The sequence below is a fragment of the Hypomesus transpacificus genome, unplaced genomic scaffold (genome assembly GCF_021917145.1).
Source record: "Hypomesus transpacificus isolate Combined female unplaced genomic scaffold, fHypTra1 scaffold_101, whole genome shotgun sequence".
In the NCBI taxonomy this organism is placed as follows: domain Eukaryota; kingdom Metazoa; phylum Chordata; class Actinopteri; order Osmeriformes; family Osmeridae; genus Hypomesus; species Hypomesus transpacificus.
Window position 1 is genome coordinate 274,354 of NW_025813696.1, and position 20,214 is coordinate 294,567.

The following is a 20,214-nucleotide window of genomic DNA, read 5'->3' on the forward strand; positions in this document are numbered from 1 at the left end:
TCCGTTCCCTTTCTTCCTGGCCCCACAGACACACGTGTTGAAACTCGAGACCTCCAACTGAATCATGTGTCTACATAGAGTTTTACTACTAATTTAATACTTCAATACTGTATACAGGTTTTCGTTTAGGTGGCTTTGTTAAAATTCAATGACTAAAAAATCGATTAACCCCTCTCTCCCTACTCCATTAAAGCCTCAGTGACCACACCTGAACAGGTCTACAAACAGGTCTCAAACACGCACACACAAAACCCTCCCAGTCCCCGCCTCCTAATGAGGCCAGAGATGCGAGGGGCCCAAGGTGAGATAAGCCCTGAGCGGCTAGATGCAGACAAACCACACCAGCCAACCACAATGAGCAGCATGGAAGGCTAGGGGCTGGGAGGGAAGGACTGTGTGTCATGGCATATGTGAGCACTGGACAAACCTAAGGGAAGCTGAGCACCAGTCTAAAGGTGATGAGGATGTAGATAAGAGAGCAACATTTTCCAGCTATACTTGATTTTCCAGGTGACATAGTTATTAACCAGTGTTCTGGTTCTAGTGCCTCTGGAACCCTTCAGACAGGGAAGAACACTGTGTGCCTCTGGAACACTTCAGACAGGGAAGAACACTGTGGTTCTCAGAGGTTCCTCAGGCATCTCTCTGAGGTGGACCACTCCTGACCCTAACTACACACTAACTACACAATCCGGACCCTAACTACACACTCCTGACCCTAACTACACACTCCTGACCCTAACTACACACTGCTGACCCTAACTACACAATCCAGACCCTAACTACACACTCCTAACCCTAACTACACACTGCTGACCCTAACTACACAATCCGGACCCTAACTACACACTCCTAACCCTAACTACACACTCCTCACCCTAACTACACACTCCTAACCCTAACTACACACTCCTCACCCTAACTACACACTCCTAACCCTAACTACACACTCCTGAGCCTAACTACACACTCCTGACCCTAACTACACACTCCTAGCCCTAACTACACACTCCTAACCCTAACTACACACTCCTGACCCTAACTACACACTGCTGACCCTAACTACACACTCCTAACCCTAACTACACACTCCTGAGCCTAACTACACACTCCTGACCCTAACTACACACTCCTAACCCTAACTACACACTCCGGACCCTAACTACACAGTCCTAACCCTAACTACACACTCCTGACCCTAACTACACAGCCCACCTTCATGTCTTACCTACTGGAAGAGATTCATTTATGGAGAAGTGGGACTCAGAGAGAGAACAGACACTCCGCTGGACCCACGTGAAAGGATTAATTAAAGAAGCAACAACATGATCACATGTTAATAGTAGAACTTTTCAAATCCAAAAGATCAACTTAATCACAATAATATATGAAATATATTGTTTAATAGATAGATGCATTTAAAATTAATACAATAAATACATTCATTAAATATCAACCCATTCAGGGGTGTGTCTTCAGGTTTGTAAGGGTGGAGACAGTCCGGCAGCCTGGACATGTGTTTGTTCAGTTCAAATGTAACTGCAGCAAAAGCGTTCAGTAAAAAAATAGATTAAAAAACATTTTAGGCTTGAATAAAGAAATGTAAGCCTTAGAGTAAGCCTAAACACTGTAGGTGAGGCATTGAGTGAACACCCTACGTAGTCCATCACTCTAAACAGAAAAGTTGACAAGTTTCTCATTTAATATGGAGAGCTCTAATGTATTTGAAAGATTTAATGAATACTCAGCAGTAAGACTGTTAAGTGGTGGAAAATACCCAGAAAATGTCAGGACAAAAAAAATAGCTAAATATAATTTTAGTGCTATTGTTTCCGTTTAGTTCAGTGCACATAAATGAATACCTTGCAAATAAAGGTAAAAGTGTTCTAGTATAACAGTAATGTATGATTTAGTTAAAAGATAATTTAAGTGCTAGTGGCATAATGAAAACAGCCCCATCTCATGGGAATTCATGTGAAAATTGTAAATAACCTTTTAGTTTCTAACTTGCTATTTTATGCTTTTATCAGTAGTATGTGTTTGTTGTCATACAGGAATTTAGGTTTTTAGCTTCATCCTGCTATTTGTGGAGGGTTAATATAATATATTATCATCCAATTATATACTTTGAAACCTGTTCAATCAAACCAATACTGATTATTTATGTCTATATATGGACATGGAAACTGCAATATTTAACAAAATAAATAAATAAATAATTCCACATTAATTCCCCCAAACGCCCGGAAAATATCATGGAAAGGTTCCGCCTGAAAATTCCCAGAATGCAACTCAAGCAAATCAGAGGTAGGAAGACTGGCACGCGCGCACACGCACACAGCCTCAGTTTGACAACTGTGTTTCTGGAATCTTATTACTCATTTTGATTGGTTGGTTGCTAGTTGGTTGCATCACACTCCCAAAATGTGGCCAACGTTGATCGATAGAAACAATCCTGAGAAAGAAGGTTGGAGAGAAAGTATGTGAGACACTACTGCATCGTGGACCAACTGTATCAGCTCACAGACTTCTTCTAACACATGGCTGTACTGTTCCCCAGCCTGTGCTGGTGTTAGTGTGTAACCTGTGCACATGGCTGTACTGTTCCCCAGCCTGTGCTGGTGTTACTGTGTAACCTGTGCACATGGCTGTACTGTTCCCCAGCCTGTGCTGGTGTGAGGTGTTAGGGTACCTGTGGCCTCTGTGTGCAGTCTAGAGCCGTCTGAGCTGGTCACCTGACAGGTCACAAACGTTTTCCTTCCTTCTTTTTTATCCAATGAGCAGTGGAGTAATACTGTGCTTCCCAATGGGATGGGGCTAGGGACAAACAAACAAGGGTCATTTCATAAAGTCTGACGATTAATAATAATAGTATTATTATATTATCAAACTATTTCTTAATTTTGAGAAAAGATCTTGTGAACCCTCCAGCATGAGCTGCTGGATCGTGGGTGGGGCCTTGAGTGTGGGTCTAGAGACTTCCAGAACTGCCTGTACAGTACCTGCGGTAGTTGATGTTTAGGTTGGCAGTCATGACTGGTCCAGAGAGGTAGGTGGAATGGGTCCCTGTCACCGTGTCAATCATAGTGGCTATCGCCCCCCCATGGACATGCCTGGAATAACACACCCTCGTCAACCTGAGGCACCCTGCAGCACAGTGGGCACAGTGATGCAGCACATGATGACTCACCCTGGAGGACCTTCCAGCAAGTGTCCAGCCTGGAACACACACACACACTTCTGCTCTTCTTTGTTGACAAACATGACGTACTCAAACGCTGATCCCTGTTCTCTAATGTTCCTGGTGAAGAGGCGAGCCTTGGACTGGATTATTTTACTCAGATACACTCCACCTAATCAACAGAGCACAGTGATCCCAGTCAAATGAAACTCACCAATGGCAAGAGAGTGGTGTTGACACATTCAAACAGTCCCTCCAATCATGTAACCAAACATACAGGTGCATCTCAATACATTAGAATATCATCAAAAAGTTGATGTATTTCAGTAATTCGATACAAAAAGTGAATCTAAATTATATAGATTTATTACACACAGACTGATATATTTCAAGTGTTTATTTCTTTTAATTTTGATGATTATAACTCACAGCTAATGAAAACTCCAAATTCAGAATCTCAAAAAATTTGATTACTTACTTAAATTTGAGTTTTAACACAGGAATGCTGGACTACTGAAAGTATGAATATGTACAACACTCAATACTTGGTCGGGGCTCCTTTTGCCTGAATGACTGCAGCAATGCAGCGTGGCATGGAGGCCATCAATGCGGCCTGGCATGGAGGCCATCAGTCTGTGGCACTGCTGAGGTGTTATGGAAGCCCAGGTTGCTCTGATAGCGGCCTTCAGCTCTTCTGCATTGTTGGGTCTGGTGTCTCGCAACTTCCTCTTCACAATACCCCATAGATTCTCTATGGGGTTTAGGTCAGGCCAGTTTGCTGGCCAATCAAGCACAGGGATACCATGGTCCTTAAACCAGGTACTGGTACTGTGTTTTCTCAGGTCAGCACAGCCGTCTACCAGGAAGTTAGAGAGCACTTCATGCTTCCCTCTGCTGAGCAGCTTTATGGAGATGCAGATTTCATTTTCCAGCAGGACTTGGCACCTGCACACACTGCCAAAGCTACCAGTACCTAGTTTAAGGACCATGGTATTTTTTTTATTGGTCTTAAGTAATATTCTAATTTTCTAAGATTCTGAATTTTGGGTTTTCATTAGTTGTCATTTATAATCATCAAAATTAAAAGAAATAAACACTTGAAATATATCAGTCTGGGTAATGAATGTACATAATATAGATTAACTTTTTGAGTCGAATTACTGAAATAAATCAACTTTTTTATGATATTCTAATTTATTGGGATGTACCTGTATACTTGATTTGATCCCTGAGATTGTGTTGATGGAGACACAGTATTCCACTCCTAGTCCTTGATAGTGTGGTGCATTTACTATATTATACTATTTGTACGTCACTTTGGATAAATGCATCTGCTGAAGTGAAAATTGAAAAAGTTGAAGATACTGTGGGAAGCAGGGGATTAAATATACCAGTTGCAAACTTGAGGGAGCGGTTATAGCTAGGCAGTCTTCTCCATGGCCCTCTCTTTTTCTCCCCTTCCTCTGTCATTTCCTCACACTGGCTGTTGTAGTGTTCATACTGCTGCCTCATCTCAGAGCCCCAGGACGAGTTGGGCAAGCTGAAGTCTCTGGGTTGGGTAGAGAATGGCCAGGGTAACACCTGACGGCCAAACAGACACATTATAAAACTGGTCAACAGTACAGTGGGCATCAATAATGCTGCATCATGTAGAGCTGTACAACAGGGCTAACTAAGCACCACGAGATAAACGTTGCGTGAAACAGCAGACTGACCAACACGCTCTCATGATCTAACGTGGATGACCTACCGCCATGCTGCGGCAACGGATACAGGAAGTCCACTGGGCAGCTAGCTGGCCCATTCCGGTAGATGGAAACAGTGTGATGCTGTTGCTGATGGCCTGAGGTCCGCGGCAGAGACTTCTCACCATGTGCACACCGGTTCGCATCATGACGGCAGGGAATTTCTGAATATGCTAGTTGTTGCAAGCCCAGAGCCTAGGCTACGTGCGTAGTTCGCTAGCTAGCTAACGAGCTATAGTTAAAATGTTAACTATACAACAGGACAAGCCATGTTTATAGAAATGTGTCCAGCAAGCCCTTACTAATTTATTAACAATATCCTAAGCATTGTTTGCCGTCTTCGCCGGTAGAATGACTTTCAGAGGACATCAGTAGTCTACTTCCTGCACTACACGTGACGGTGACGTATTTAGGGTCATGTGAAGAGATGACAGATTCAGAAACAGCAGTATGACGACACTGTTCGAAATTAATAAGTTAAATTTGCACCATGTTTAATATGTTATCATCTTATCACAGTCGAATGGCGGTAGCGAAATAGTTGTAGCATCTAAATTCATTTCCTGCCATCTAGTACATTTAACGTCGTCCGTTTAAAGTACTGAGAGATTTCGTGCTAGCTTGCAATGCTAACGTACGGCTATCCGAGATTGAAAACTATTAAACATTGTGCAAATTCAACTTCTTGGCTCTGAACCACACATGAACCACTTGACCACCTAGCTTTCTGACCCGCCTCAGTTGACGCATGGCTATGGGCAGAGAATGTCTAATATATACATAAAGACTTGAGTTAAGACTAGACTTAAACAGGCTCTGCAATGGGTTTACTGATTGCAGCTACTTCCGGCTACTTTGGTTTCCATGCCAACAAGGACACCGGCCATCCTCTACTCTTACAGCTTCTTACTGACTAGAACAATCCATAAAGAAATACACGTTTTGAAAGAGTTTTATACACATTGACATTATGTTTGGATGTGAGAGATGGCGTTCTAATAACAAACTTGTGCAAGGGGAAAGGGACAGAATTAAGGTAAGTTGTGTATGGAAGTAAATCAGTGACGTGTTTTGAATTTGAAAGGCATTGGATACCTAATATTGAAACTTAAACATCACCGAATTTGCTGGTTTTGAATTCCCCTCTTTAAAATGGAAATATGAATTTATTTCAAAGTAAAACAGATGCCCAAATTAATGCGTTGGAAATTCAGGAAGCTCAAATTCGAACAGTAAAATTCAGATCGTAAAAATTAAATGAAAATGAATTGAGCTTCAGAAATTCAAATAGAACAAAATCCTGGCTGCTCAAATTCAAATGGTGATTTTTTTTAACTTTTAAAATTTAAAACATGATGTCATCATGATTTGCTTCCATATGGTGGCTTAAGTTGTGTAGGACTGGCACAAGACCCTGTGTCTGACCTGCGGTTAAGATGTCAAAGAAGCCAAGTGGTAGTTGATTGTGGGGCAACATGAGCCACATGATCAGTGCTCAGATTGTGTCAGAGGTCCAGGGAGGTCCTCAAGGTGGATGGTGGGTGGGGAGGGAGGGGACTAAAGCTGATTCATGATACTTAATAAACCTAGTTCTGTAAATATGCAAATTCATTGAACCTGTAATTTTCCATGTCTTATAGAAGGATGAAGACTTGGCTGACCGCATTGCAGAACTTGAGAGGTTTGTTGATGTTTCATAAGTATTCACAACAGTCTTCCTCATGTTTGTCTCTGTCTTTAGTTCCCCTCTCTCTCTCTCCCCCCAGCCCCTCTCCCTCTCTCCCCCTCTCCCTCTCTCCCCCCAGCCCCTCTCCCTCTCTCCCCTCTCTCCCCTAGCCCCCTCTCCCTCTCTCCCCCCAGCCCCTCTCCCTCTCTCCCCTCTCTCCCCTAGCCCCCTCTCCCTCTCTCCCCCTCTCCCCCCAGCCCCTCTCCCTCTCTCCCCCTCTCCCTCTCTCCCCCCAGCCCCTCTCCCTCTCTCCCCTCTCTCCCCTAGCCCCCTCTCCCTCTCTCCCCTCTCCCTCTCTCCCCTCTCTCCCCTCGTCCCCTCTCCCTCTCTCCCCCTCTCCCTCTCTCCCCCCAGCCCCTCTCCCTCTCTCCCCCTCTCCCTCTCTCCCCCCAGCCCCTCTCCCTCTCTCCCCTCTCTCCCCTAGCCCCCTCTCCCTCTCTCCCCCCAGCCCCTCTCCCTCTCTCCCCCCAGCCCTCTCTGTCTCTGAGTGTCTATCTGTTTCCCTCTGCAGTATTCAAGGGGCTGTGTTGAAGGCAAAGTTTGAATGTGCCCCCCAGGCTGGCTGTACTGCGGCTCTCAGACTGAGAGAGCGGACGCAACAGACAGAGACCCTGCTGGGAAAGACTGCACTTACATTGGTAAGAGCAAGGAGGGATTACACAGGTGCAATGCAAGTTCAAATCTAGCATGTCAGGTTAATGTGGAATGCAGTCAAAACTAGTTCTGTCATATCTCACATCTGTGTGACTGTGTGCAACTAGACTTCCTTTTATAAGCTGTGTGTGGGGCCCAGTGGGGATTCAGCTTTGATGTTTGCTCTACTTAATAAGACATCTGGCTGGCTCTCATACTGGAATTTATTTGAGAATGTATCTATCATCTATTGCAGCTTTATGGATTGATAGTTATTTATTCCAGCAGTTTCCTTCCGTTGTCTGATGTGTTGTTGTGTTGTTAAGGTGCGCAAGACAGCCCTGCGGGGCCTTCTGGACCAGGAGAGAATGCAGAACATAACAGAACTCAACCAGCAGGGCAAAACCATTTACAAACAAAGAGTGTAACCCAGAAGTGACTGAACCTGTCTGTCAACTCATCTACAGCAGAATGCAGCATGGTAGAAACCAACACCCATTATACCTGTAGAGTTCATTCCATTAAAGTCATTCCATAGCACATTACATACATGTTTACCTTCTTAAACATTTACCTTTTTGAAAACATAAAACATTTATAATGGGAAAATGTGTCCAAACTTTTAACTGGTACTGTATATATATAAGGACATTGCTTTACATGTAAGTACAAAGGGTAAAATGCAAAATCCTTTCTCGATGAATGAGTTAATCATTGATGTTACTCCATTACACGTGAGGAGGGGGTGGGACATGGAAAGGCCCGCCCCTTTACATGCAGTAACCAAAAGGAATTTGGTTAACAAAATAACAGTAAGCTAGCCAAAGGTATGGAAATCCATTCCAAATTTAGGATCATTTTAAAATGATACTTTGTTCTGCAACTTGTTTCAAAAGTTTGCTCCATGAACTATCCAGGGCAATTAGAGTTTGTTGTAGACACGCCGTGTGTTATCTGGTCTGACAGCCCCAAGGTGAGCACTGAGGGCAGCTTGAACGGTTGACTTAAACCTGCAAAACCGGTGGCACATCCAGACGCCCCTAAACACACACACACACACACTTGAATGGAAATCTTAATAAACTGTGACTCTGATTCTGGGGTTTCCACACATTTTACATTTGTTTTTTTATTTTCCTGAGTTGCCAGTGAGATTGTTAACGGACAACAGAATATAAATGTTAGTGTTTATATCCTGGGAGCCACAGTTCTGTACTGTTGTTCTGCTATGCTAGGTGGACACATATCCAGTGGTTTTCCTACTGTGTCTTATTGAAGGGGAGGTTTCTTCATTTTGCTCCAGATAATTTACACAGCTTCCTGTAAAAAGACATAAAAGACAGAATCCATCAGGGTTTAGGAGCACAGCATCCTGACCTCCTGTGTTGACTGGGTTCAGTTCCACATGTAGAGTAGAATCGATCCACAGTCCTCCGGGTGTGGGTTAGGGTTAGGGTTTTTTGTCCTGCTAAGATGTACTATTAATTCTGTACTGCAGAGTTTACTCTCTTACTTCCCTGCAGTCGAAAGCCTTTAAGCTTCCTAAAGACTGTGGTGTAATGGTTGATAAACTGCAGCCAACCCCTGTACCCCACCCCTGTACCCCACCCCTGTACCCCACCCCCACCCTGAAGCCTTCTGGGAACTGATGAGGATAGTGTAGGTGTGTTACAGTAATAAAGTAATAACAATATGTTGACTGAAGGTCCATTGGAAAGTTGAGTGTGCATGCATATGGTGTGTGTGTGTTTTGTGTGTAAGTTGTGTGTATTGTGTGTGTATTGTGTGTATTGTGTGTATTGTGTGTGTACTCTTACATTCCCTCCTCGTTGGTTTTGTCCACAAATGAACACACTGCGTGGTCCCGATCCAGGATGTTCTGCTTCAGCCCCTGGATCTCTGCCAACATGGTCGTCTTCTTTGCTTCATTATCCGCTGAGGAGTAACAGAGACACTTTGAAGGTGGTCATGCATTCAAATGTTCAAGGAGAAACAATGAAAATGTGTGACATTCGTGCACCAGGGTAACCAGGGCAACACTTCCACCTTGGCTTCCATACCTTGTAGTTTCTTTAGGTCCTCAGTCACCTTTGTCTTCTTCTGCTCATGGGATGTCTGTGAACGACAAGGGGGGGGGGAGGGTTACGTGAAAAAGAAATAAAGGAAGACACAACATCTTGGTGAGATACTATACATGTGTAACTTCTAGACAAAATGACGTCTTTCTTCAAAGTTGAGGTGTACGCACTGTATGTTGCTAGTTGGATATGATCTAGAGTTTAACACTGAGGGACAGACAGGTAACACTGAGGGACAGACAGGTAACACCGAGGGACAGACAGGTAACACTGAGGGACAGACAGGTAACACTGAGAGACAGACAGGTAACACTGAGGGACAGACAGGTAACACTGAGAGACAGACAGGTAACACTGAGGGACAGACAGGTAACACTGAGGGACAGACAGGTTCCTGGGGAATCATCCACTCTCACATGGGAGAGAGTAGCCTATTCTAGCCTTGTCCCTCTGTCCAACCCCACTCATAATACATTTACATTTTTTCATTTAGCAGACGCTCTTATCCAGAGCAACTTACAGTAAGCACAGGGTAATTCCCCCGAGGCAAGTAGGGTGAAGTGCCTTGCCCAAGGACACAACGTCATTTGGCTCGGCCAAAAATAATCGAACTGGCAACCTTCAGCAAATTACTAGCCCGACTCCCTCACCGCTCAGCCACCTTACTCCCCCATACACTTCAGATACTCTGCCCTTCAGACAAATTCACACTTGTAAAGAAAAGTACAGACACACTACACAATACTAACCCCCGATCCACACAGTGACAGTGTGTTTTCCATACCTTTTCTTCATTACATTTCTGCAGGTTCAGGTCCAGTGCCTCTGTGCTTTTGATGGATTCTTGTTTCTTTTTTTGCAACTCATCCATTTTGTTTTGGAGTGTTTTCAGTTGCTCATTCAGCTCTGTGATCTTCATCTTGATCTGGTGGATGCGGTCCTCCTTCTGCTTCATCTGATTGGAGCCTAGTGCAAAGCTGCTTCTCATCTCCCGCAGCCTCAGCTCCTGCTTGACGGCCTGGAACATGAACCACCCCATCATACTCACGCTCAGGAACACCAGGACAGACAGCAGCTTCATGCTGAACCAAGACTGGCACACAGCAGGATATCAAAACAGGAAGAGAAAGATGGGGAGATCCCCTGCCAATACCAAGTTCCAGAATGTTTCTATTCTGCCCAGTCAGGTCTGTAACTTTGCAGTTTCTCTGTATCAAGCAGATGTTTCTGGGTGGAAGGACTGTGTTCCTGACTGCAGATCAGCAACCACTCTTAGAGATCCTGAATGTGGTGAGTGTACCTGTAACCTGCTAGGTTTGCCAAGCAAAGCCTTCTTCCTTGTTTATGTAGCCCCACCCATCCCCTACGACTTTCGCATTTTTCTATCTGTCTCTGTCCCTCTAACAAACAAAGCAAAGTTTGCCTGAAGGCCAACAGGATTCTAAAGCTCTTATTGTGAGCTCTTATTAATGCAGAATGTAGTAACACACACAAAAGGAAATGCTGTTTAGCAGGTTTGACCAGGTTTTTGCATGAAACATCTTTGCCCTTTCTACAACCGAACAGGTTTTGTAATCCATTACAAGTGGGCGTGGCTGAGATCAGCCGTCCAGTGAATCTCTCTCTCTCCGCCTCTCTTTCACACAAACACAGAAATATCTCCATGGTGACTTTTCTGTTGCAGAAAAAGGAGTGTCTCCAGGAAGGACAGGAGGAGGGGGAGGAGGGGGAGGAGGGGGAGGAGGGGGAGGAGGGGGAGGAGAGATCCAGCACCAGGAAACTGACGATCAGTAGATCACCTGTACTATCCGGGAGCGGAAGGATCACAGGTAAACACTGTCTCTGAAGACAAAGGAATACAGTTGTTGATTGTGAATCCGTGTGGATGTGTTGTGAGGGTGCAGACATTGACACTAGACCCTCAGAGCATTGAAACGAGCTCTTACGGAACCAGTTCTTTCTAGAGGGTAAACAAACCTTTCTCACTCCAGAGCGGATATGAAGCTGCATGGGGGGGTCCTGGGTGCCTCTGGGCTGGTGTGCATCGCCATGCTGGTCATGATCTACCACAGGAGGAACCAAGAGGAGGAGTTGCAGACTAAAGTGCAGTTTCAGCTGGTGAAGCTGCAGATGACAGGAGACACACTGATGGAGAACCAACATGAGATCATCCGAATCCACAACCTGCTGGACAAAAACAATGCTCGGATGACCATGCTGGATCCGGAAGTCAGCCAAGTTCAAGCCACCGAGGAGATCTGGAAGAGCAAGCTGGACACATGCAAAGGAGAGACGGTGAGGGGGGAGCCATGGAACAGGCCTTCCTGTAAGACAGGTTCATGAGAATGAGAAATGTGTCCTCACTTCTCTTGTATTTCCTCTCCTCTGTATTGTAGCTTCACCGCTTCCCTGTTCCCAGCAAACCAAACGGAATCATTTATAACTGTTGTCTGTCATTGGTACTGTTTAGTTTAAGTCTTTAATTTAGTCTTTAATCTTATATCCGTTTGACTGGACGTGCTTGGCTGTTGCTTTAACTCACAGAAAAACATGGCCGATGAGGTTGCGTTCATCAAATCACAACAAGCCGAAGTTTTTGGTGAGTCCTGGAGCCCAAAACATCCTGTTTCTTATTCAATGTATTTGTCCTAATCCCTAACCCTAACGTTAACCCTAACCGGTACAATACAGTCCAGGATAACGGGGCAACCTGCTCTTTTCTTCACTGACTTCAACTGTGTCAGGTTTCAACTTCTCCCACGGTTAGGTCTGGGCGTGCTTTAGAGGGGGAAGGAGACACCTGGTGGATGACTTGGTCATTACATCTCTTTAGTTACATTAAATTATCCCAGTTTGCTCGGTGCAACAAACGTATAACATTTTAATAACGAACAGAAATAAATATATATGCCTCCATCATGGCTGACAGTACAGACATTGGGACAGTACAGACATATTCATATTTACACACTTTGTTTTGCACACTTACTGAAGGTTCTTATTTTCTGTCGTGCGTGTCTGTCCTCTCCTGTAGCCGAGTTTGAGAAAGAGACGTCTGTCTGGGAGGTGGAGGTGAACTCTCTCCAACAACAGATGACTCAGCACAGCAAACTGTGTCACTTTGTGAAAGCAGGCTCAGAGGAAGCCAGGTAGGCACTTACATTCTTACATTGGAATCATTTAGCAGATTAGCTTTTAGAAAGTACACCAGATTCCTAGTCTCATCCATTCCTTCACAGTACAAAGACTGTTTCAGTTCATTGCACACCTTTTCTAACGTTCATTTATTTGAAATCTGTTCAGGAAACTGTGTGGAACTGTGGTTCCTAAGGAGAACCCTAAAGAACCTGAAGTTAAAAAAGCACCACAACCAGATGCACCACAACCAGATGCACCACAACCATAGCTGCCAGAACAACAGAAAGAGAAGCAAGATGAAAAGATGAAATTATAGTCGGTTTGGGAGCCTGGTTGTGTAATATTTAATTTTGTATTAAATCATCTTTTGAACCTCTAGATTATTTAACATCTTTTGATGATAAGATGACTGGAACTTTTAATTTTATTAAAGGTTATTTTGTGTCACATTAAAGCAGTGGAAAGATAGAAAATAACATGTTTTACTTGTTTTTCATTCCGTATTACCCTTTACTTTGAATTTCCTTTTTTGTTTGTCAGTTAACCCCTTAACAAGCACACACACTCATGCACAAACACACACACACACACAAAAGAAAGAGGCATTGAATAACTGTTATTAACCTTGTCTTAATGACCCTGCCTTAGGGTCTGTGTGTATGAGTGTGTGATTCTAACATATGTACCCACCAACAGTATAGACCAATCCCAGAGCCCAGAGTCGCCCTGTCGCTCCTCATCATTTTCACTCTGCCGGCCCGGTGAGGCGGGGTTCACCAAAACACTGACCAATCCAAGGCCTTAGATTAAACCAACTGTTTGTTAGTTGAAGTCTAATTCAGATTGATCTTTTTTTTGCACAGAACTGTGTAAGTGTGTGTACTGCGTCTGTATAAAACCATGAAACAGATAAATTGTTCTGTGCTGAAAATATCAATTTCACTTTTGCATGATTCAAAGACTTTAAGAGGCAATGCACTGGTTATGTATGTGTGTATTTAGGGTTAGTGTTATGCAATGAAAACATGAAGTAAACGTACAGCAAAACAGACGTAATCAGAACTGCCCCTTAAACATCATAAACATCTTCCTGCATTTCTGTGAGCCACATCACACTGCGACAACATATGTTTGGTATCATAGTATATTATACTATTTTATTTCAGGACGTGTGTTGTTAGGTAACTGTGTCACATGACCAACAGCGTTCCCTTATTGGGATGCAGGGGACGGTTGTCCCTCTGCCCTCACTCAGATCCTGCTCCATGGGGACCTTGAAGGCTCGCTGGGGCGGAATGATGGGCGTCCGATGGCACAGGACTAATTGTGAGCCGGGGGGGGCATTGTCATCTGTGGAGCCCAGTGGATGAGTGGATGTTGGGGGAGAGGGAGGGGGGGGGCAGAGAAAGGGACAGGCCCAAAGAGTGCAGTAGAGGTGGAGGGAGAAGCAGAGTAACAGTGAAGTTAGATGTGCTGCTGTGGTTACGTTAGCTTCTGGCTGAATCCTGGAGGTCTAGAGTCAGTTCACAGGAAGTGCTCCCATATCATGCTGACAGATATGTTCAGCACATGGTCTGCTGCTGTCCCAGCACACACACTCAGACACACTCAGACACACTCAGACACACTCAGACACACTCAGACACACTCTACCACTTTGTCATCATGTCCAAAGATGAAAAAGTGACCATCAGGGGATTGTGTTACTGTCATGATGAGAGTTGACCTTGGCAGGCCGCTGTGATCAGAGGTCATCTCCACAGAGTACTGTACTGAAGCTGAAACAGGATGTTTGTCTAAGGCTGTGAAATGAAACTTTACAAAAGTGGTGTTCACAAAAGTGCCAAACGCATGAAAAATACACCAAAGACAAACACAGAAACATGAGGAACAAGAGCAGTATAGGGAATGACAGACTGATGACAAACATCTGAAAATAAGGAATGTTTATTTTCTTACAGGAATTGTGATTCTGAGCACAGTAAAATACTTTTATTGAAACCACTTCAAAGCTAAAGACTGTGTCCCTGACTGAGCCCTCAGCTACACGAGGTAGCCAAGCTTCAGACACACAATCATTTGAGTCAGTTTTGCCCTGCTAAAAATATTCAAATGTCCCAGAGCCGATGAATAAACACCTTAGCAAGTGACAGGCCTGGCCATGACTGCTGTTGTCTTAGAGCACATATTTTTGTTTAGTAGAACTCCTGCCACTGTATATTAACACTGGTACTGCCACTGCCAATGTATAGTAACACTAAGTACTGATCAAGTTTTGAAAGCATCATCTTTCTTCTTGGTGACTGTGAAAGTGGGGACGTCACGGCTGGATGATAATCACATTTATTGATCAGATTAATGTAGGGAGGAAAGACCGCAGGCTACAGCAATAAATCAATACATCTCTAATTACACTGAATGATCTGTGTGCCTCCTAACTCATAGGGGGTGTATAAATACCAGGTCCCGTTTGAGACTTGTTCACACACACACTCACATGCACACACCTTCCCATACTGATTCCCTTCTCTTAAACCTCTACTCACCACATACTCACCACAGAAACACACTCAAACCTCTACTCACCACAGAAAACACACTCAAAAAACACAACTTTGCACACACCATATACAAATCCACTCACTTGCCCGTAAACACACAACCAGAGATGGACTCCTGGCTCTCCGTTCATGAGACGGGCCTGCAGGACTCCTGGCAGGAAAAGAAGACCTTTGCAGCTGCACCATGGTTCTCATGTGAGTATAATATATCATAATTATATTATATATAATAATATTTAGGTATTGCTTCAACTGTGGGATTGGTTTATCAGATATAAACATTTCTGTCCTCTACCCATCGGTCTTGTACCCTTCAGGAGATCTGAAGAGGTGTCAGTATTGGAAGGAGCTAAACACAACCCACCTCAGGCTAATTAGCTTGTTCCCAGATTGTGGAGGTGTGCTCGACCGCTGGGTTGAGGACGTGTGCTTGAAACTCTCTGAAGACAGACTTGGAATTAGAATGTCAGTTTTTTCCAGCTGTACATCTCTCCTCTCAGTTGAACCCTGACTTTCCTTCTGCAGCTCTCTGGGTCTCTCCCATGTCGAGCTCTCTGGGTCTCTCCCATGTCGAGCTCTCTGGGTCTCTCCCATGTCGAGCTCTCTGAGTCTCTCCCATGTCACAGGGCCAACGTGGACGTCTGCTGCGTCTGCTCTCTGCCAGAGGCTGTGTGATATGTTTGATATTCGGTTGTTCCTCTGCGTAATCACGTCAACTAAATATCAGACATATTCCTACAGAGTCAGGCACGCATCTCCACTCCACCAAAGCACCCGCCTGCTCGCCCCAGAGTACTGGCACAGCAGAATGCATCGTCTAAAGTTGAAGAATTGCTTGCTGAGTTGTCTCACACTTAATGTTGTTGCTGTTTAGTTTTCAAGGTAATAAAATGCTGCACTGAAAATGTTAATGATCTCAATGATATTTATTGAAAGTTACTTTCAATTCAAATGGGCACATTTATTATTCATTTGTATCATGTGGAATACCCTCCTGACGAACAAAGACAACATCATGGAATTTCTGTGGTAGATATTCAGAGGTAGATATTAAGTGGTAGATACTAAGTGGTAGATATTAAGTGGTAGATATTAAGTGGTAGATATTAAGTGGTAGATATTAAGTGGTAGATATTAAGTGGTAGATATTAAGTGGTAGATATTAAGTGGTATATATTAAGTGGTAGACTAATGTATTAAGTTTGTTTATGAAACGCAGAGGAAGGAAAATCAGGTCTCAGTGTTGAGTCTCAAGACCAACATGTTCTTGTTTAGTTTGTTACAGTCATGTGTGGAGTGTGTGTGGAATGTGTGTGTGTGTGCTTGTGTGTGTTTGTTCAAAGCCCATCCCAGAAATGAACACTTCATTCTCTCAGGAACAAGACCTGTTTTACTGCAACACAGATCCAGGACAGGATCCATAGCAAAGCACACAGATATATGAGAGTACTAGACCTGTTCCTGTTCAGAAACCTTTGACACGTGTAATGCTTGGTTGAATGTTGTTTCTGAAGAACAAGTTTATGTTAGCTGCTGCCCTATCACACCTGCACACCTGGTTTTGTATACCTACCAATAGTTCCCATTTGATCTCATGCACACCTCTACGTCTGTCATCTCCTCTGGAATGGACCTGACTACAGGTCCAGCTAAACTCCACCCATGTGAACAGGACACTCATGCAGTCCCCCTCCACAATCACCACAAACATCCTCACCACTGAAATATGCTGTTTCTCTCTCTCTTTCTTTATTCTGCAGAGAATCAGACAGTCCAATGTGTGTGTGTACATGTGTGTGTCTGTGTGTGTGTATTTATGTGTGTGTGTGTGAACATGTGTGTGTGTGTGTGTTCTGGTGTCTGCTTTCTGCATGCATGTGTGTCACATTGTAGGGTTAATAAAAAGAAAGTCAGAGCATGTGAAACCCTGCCTCTCCCTGAGCCGGCCCTGCCTCCTCCCCCCACGTGCCCATGTCCCACAGCAGGGTTACACATAGGGGGATGCTACTAATACAATTACTGGCCATGACATACTATTTTTAGACCACTTCATTAATAGAACAGAACTGGAGGAATCCAACAGTTGTTTTTGTACATGAGCATTTCATTACGCAATGTCCAGCTCTGACTGATCACCCAACCAGGGAAGCTTTGATGGGTACATGCTTGTAAGAGCCCTGGGAACACTGAAACCATCCAGGATGTATCAGAGGATTGGAAGATGGTACAACAGTGTAATAAGGACTGTATAAACCAGCTGTGAGGGAATAACTGGGTTGTTTAATAAATGTCTTTCTGCTCTCATTGTTTGACCTGGTAATCAACCGGCTGGATCACAGAACTGTGGGCGAGGACATAGATGTCAGATAACAGTTTAGAGACAGTGGACAGTGTGTGAGTCTGTTCCTGTGGACAGTGTGTGAGTCTGTTCCTGTGGACAGTGTGTGAGTCTGTTCCTTATCAGTGCACTCATTCTGGCTTGTTCAAACAACTTGTGTGACAAATGAAAATGTGTAACTATACATTGAAAGGGAAACACTATCAGGATAAACAGTCTAACTCTCTCCTTCTCTCTCCTTTCTCTCTTTCTCTTTTACACACACACACACAGTCACAAACACCAATCAGATGTGTACCGTTTATGTATGTGAATACTGACAGTGCATGATTAAAATTGTATTGATTTATATAATTAGATGTCATGCTGGATGCAAAAATACGTGGCTGTAATCCACAGCCAAGCCACATTCAAAGTGCCCACATTTCACTGGTTCATTAGAAATCGGAGAACCTCAAGTTAAGCATGCTTAAATGCGTAATTCTAAAGGTAATTGTGTCTTCAAGTAAAAGAACATTCGGTAATTAATGATATCTTTGTCATTTCACATGAAAAACATGTAGTAAGCATCGGAGCACATCAATTTGAATGAAACAAGCATACAGACACGTAACAGAACTGCCGACCACCTGCTCTGTGATTGGTAGAACTGCCCACCACCTGCTCTGTGATTGGTAGAACTGCCCACCACCTGCTCTGTGATTGGTAGAATTGAGGCTGTGGCTTGAATGACCTGTATGTCATCAGTGTTCAATACAGTTGGAGATGCTTTCAAAGTTAAATGACTGCTTTTGGCCAATGTTATCTCATTGGGTCCACACTGTGTGCACAGGGCCAATTATTACAAGTAGACAACAAGAGATGACGAGTTTGCGTGTATGTGTGTGTGTATGTGTGTGTATGTGTGTGTATGTGTGTGTAGGTGTGTGTATGTGTGTGTATGTGTTGTGTGTATGTGTGTGTACGTGTTGTGTGTATGTGTGTGTATGTGTGTGTGTGTGTTGTGTGTATGTGTGTGTATGTGTTGTGTGTATGTGTGTGTATGTGTGTGTATGTGTGTGTATGTGTGTGTATGTGTTGTGTGTATGTGTGTGTATGTGTGTGTATGTGTTAGTATGTGTGTGTATGTGTGTGTATGTGTTGTGTGTATGTGTGTGTATGTGTTGTGTGTATGTGTGTGTATGTGTGTGTATGTGTTGTGTGTATGTGTGTGTATGTGTTGTGTGTATGTGTGTGTATGTGTTGTGTGTATGTGTGTGTATGTGTTGTGTGTATGTGTGTGTGTATGTGTGTGTATGTGTGTAGATATATAAATGTGTGTCTAATAAGTCCCAGAAGGAGATCAGGGGAGAAACAGAGAGAGCAAGAGAGAGAGAAACAGAGAGAGCAAGAGAGAGAGAAACAGAGAGAGCAAGAGAGAGAGAAACAGAGAGAGCAAGAGAGAGAGAGACAGAGAGAGCAAGAGAGAGAGAAACAGAGAGAGCAAGAGAGAGAGAAACAGAGAGAGCAAGAGAGAGAGAAACAGAGAGAGCAAGAGAGAGAGAAAAAGAGAGAGCAAGAGAGAGAGAAAAAGAGAGAGCAAGAGAGAGAGAAAAAGAGAGAGCAATAGAGAGTGAAAAAGAGAGAGCAAGAGAGAGAGAAACAGAGAGAGCAAGAGAGAGAGAAAAAGAGAGAGCGAGATAGATGGATCTACATGTATAGAGAAACAGCAGTGGAGCAGATAGTAGGAGGTGAAGGTATAAATATCTTAGAGCACAGACAACATCCCATTGTCCAAGACCCACCCGAAAGTAACAGAACGGAGAGCGGGGAGACAGGGTCAACTCAGACTAGAGGAAAGGATCAGCTGAAAAAAAGAAGGGAAGATCAAAGTGAGGGGAACCTTCCAGAAAGGTAAGATGCTTTGGTAAGGATAGGGTAAGATGCTTTGCTACTTGATAAGGATCCTGATGACAGGGATTGACAGAGAATGTTAAAAAAATTAATGTAAAAAGAAATGTCTTCAAAGATTACATTTTGGGGTGGCGTTAGTTCACAATCCTCAGAGGAAATCGTTTTTTTTACTCAGGAACATGGAGGGAAGCATGCGTCTGGAATGAGACCGTCTTCATCAGAGATGTTCTACCTTATAGCATCCATCATGAAGTGGACCTGATAACTGGTGACTGGGATGGCTAAACTAATGGAAATCTATTCTCCACAGACACAATGACAGACTCAGTGAGGATCATGCTTGTGGCGTTGGTGTTCGTCCTGAGTGCCTCTGTACCCTGCCTGACCATATCCAACAGTGGGGAGTGTTACTTTAACACCAAAGGTGCAGCACTATGTGGTGTAAGTGTGAGTGTGTCTTGTACCCCTGTGTGCTGATCCAGAGCACACCTGATCGGATGAGCGTGTGTTTCAGGGAGTTGTGAACACATGGGGCAGGTGTATGGAATAGGAGAGAGCTGGATGACTGAGGACTGTTTCCAGTGTGTCTGCATGGAACCATTTGGAGTGGGATGCTGTGACCAGTAAGTGTGTGTTCCAAAATAAAAATGCTGTAATCTTTTGTCAGTCAGTCAGTCAGTCAGTCACTCAGTCACTCAGTCACTCACTCAGTCACTCAGTCAGTCAGTCAGTCACTCAGTCACTCAGTCACTCAGTCAGTCAGTGTTACTCACATGAAGCCCATTCCTGTTTCCCTGTCAGTGGATCCCAGCCGGTGGATTATCCTGCCTGGTGTGAGGTGGTCCGCAAGCCAGACTCGTGCAGCAGTGTTGCTGTGATGAGAGCCAATCACAAGCTGCCATGTCTGTGGGGGAGAGGCCG

At 43.9% G+C, this 20,214-nt stretch overlaps 3 protein-coding genes across 4 annotated transcripts; 1 reads left to right on the top strand and 2 right to left on the bottom strand.

Moving 5' to 3' along the window:
• Positions 1–1,386: 1,386 nt before the first annotated feature.
• On the bottom strand, positions 1,387–5,331 carry them4 (thioesterase superfamily member 4). Its single transcript, XM_047050138.1, has 6 exons — positions 4,932–5,331; positions 4,573–4,762; positions 3,191–3,353; positions 3,003–3,113; positions 2,693–2,817; positions 1,387–2,455 (listed from the first exon to the last, which is right to left on the bottom strand). The coding sequence occupies exons 1-6, from the start codon at positions 5,073–5,075 to the stop codon at positions 2,412–2,414; spliced, it is 777 nt and encodes a 258-aa protein (XP_046906094.1). The 5' UTR covers positions 5,076–5,331; the 3' UTR covers positions 1,387–2,411.
• A 2,160-nt stretch (positions 5,332–7,491) lies between these two features.
• Positions 7,492–10,829, bottom strand: si:dkey-87o1.2 (uncharacterized protein LOC796684 homolog). Of its 2 annotated transcripts, XM_047050142.1 has the most exons (5): positions 10,148–10,829; positions 9,346–9,400; positions 9,103–9,220; positions 8,549–8,605; positions 7,492–8,325 (listed from the first exon to the last, which is right to left on the bottom strand). In XM_047050142.1, the coding sequence occupies exons 1-4, from the start codon at positions 10,442–10,444 to the stop codon at positions 8,575–8,577; spliced, it is 501 nt and encodes a 166-aa protein (XP_046906098.1). In that variant the 5' UTR covers positions 10,445–10,829; the 3' UTR covers positions 7,492–8,325; positions 8,549–8,574. The 2 variants fall into 2 exon arrangements, with proteins under 2 accessions (XP_046906098.1, XP_046906097.1); XM_047050141.1 differs by lacking the exon at positions 7,492–8,325 and having other exon boundaries at positions 8,389–8,605; positions 10,148–10,828.
• Positions 10,830–11,103: 274 nt separating this feature from the next.
• zgc:174935 (uncharacterized protein LOC796019 homolog) lies at positions 11,104–12,974 on the top strand. Its single transcript, XM_047050140.1, has 5 exons — positions 11,104–11,192; positions 11,355–11,658; positions 11,908–11,962; positions 12,398–12,512; positions 12,667–12,974. The coding sequence occupies exons 2-5, from the start codon at positions 11,362–11,364 to the stop codon at positions 12,767–12,769; spliced, it is 570 nt and encodes a 189-aa protein (XP_046906096.1). The 5' UTR covers positions 11,104–11,192; positions 11,355–11,361; the 3' UTR covers positions 12,770–12,974.
• Positions 12,975–20,214: the final 7,240 nt, after the last annotated feature.

Coding starts and splice junctions, on each gene's coding strand:
- them4 (XM_047050138.1), bottom strand. CDS start 5,075: ATGATGCGAACCGGTGTGCACATGGTGAGAAGTCTCTGCCGCGGACCT. Junction 2,818..3,002: donor CTAAACATCAACTACCGCAG/GTACTGTACAGG, acceptor GTTTGTCCCTAG/CCCCATCCCATTGGGAAGCA. Junction 2,456..2,692: donor ACTGCACACAGAGGCCACAG/GTACCCTAACAC, acceptor CTTCTTTCTCAG/GATTGTTTCTATCGATCAAC.
- si:dkey-87o1.2 (XM_047050142.1), bottom strand. CDS start 10,444: ATGAAGCTGCTGTCTGTCCTGGTGTTCCTGAGCGTGAGTATGATGGGG. Junction 9,221..9,345: donor GGACCTAAAGAAACTACAAG/GTATGGAAGCCA, acceptor GTTACTCCTCAG/CGGATAATGAAGCAAAGAAG. Junction 8,606..9,102: donor AAAACCAACGAGGAGGGAAT/GTAAGAGTACAC, acceptor GTCTTTTTACAG/GAAGCTGTGTAAATTATCTG.
- zgc:174935 (XM_047050140.1), top strand. CDS start 11,362: ATGAAGCTGCATGGGGGGGTCCTGGGTGCCTCTGGGCTGGTGTGCATC. Junction 11,963..12,397: donor ACAACAAGCCGAAGTTTTTG/GTGAGTCCTGGA, acceptor CCTCTCCTGTAG/CCGAGTTTGAGAAAGAGACG. Junction 12,513..12,666: donor GCAGGCTCAGAGGAAGCCAG/GTAGGCACTTAC, acceptor AAATCTGTTCAG/GAAACTGTGTGGAACTGTGG.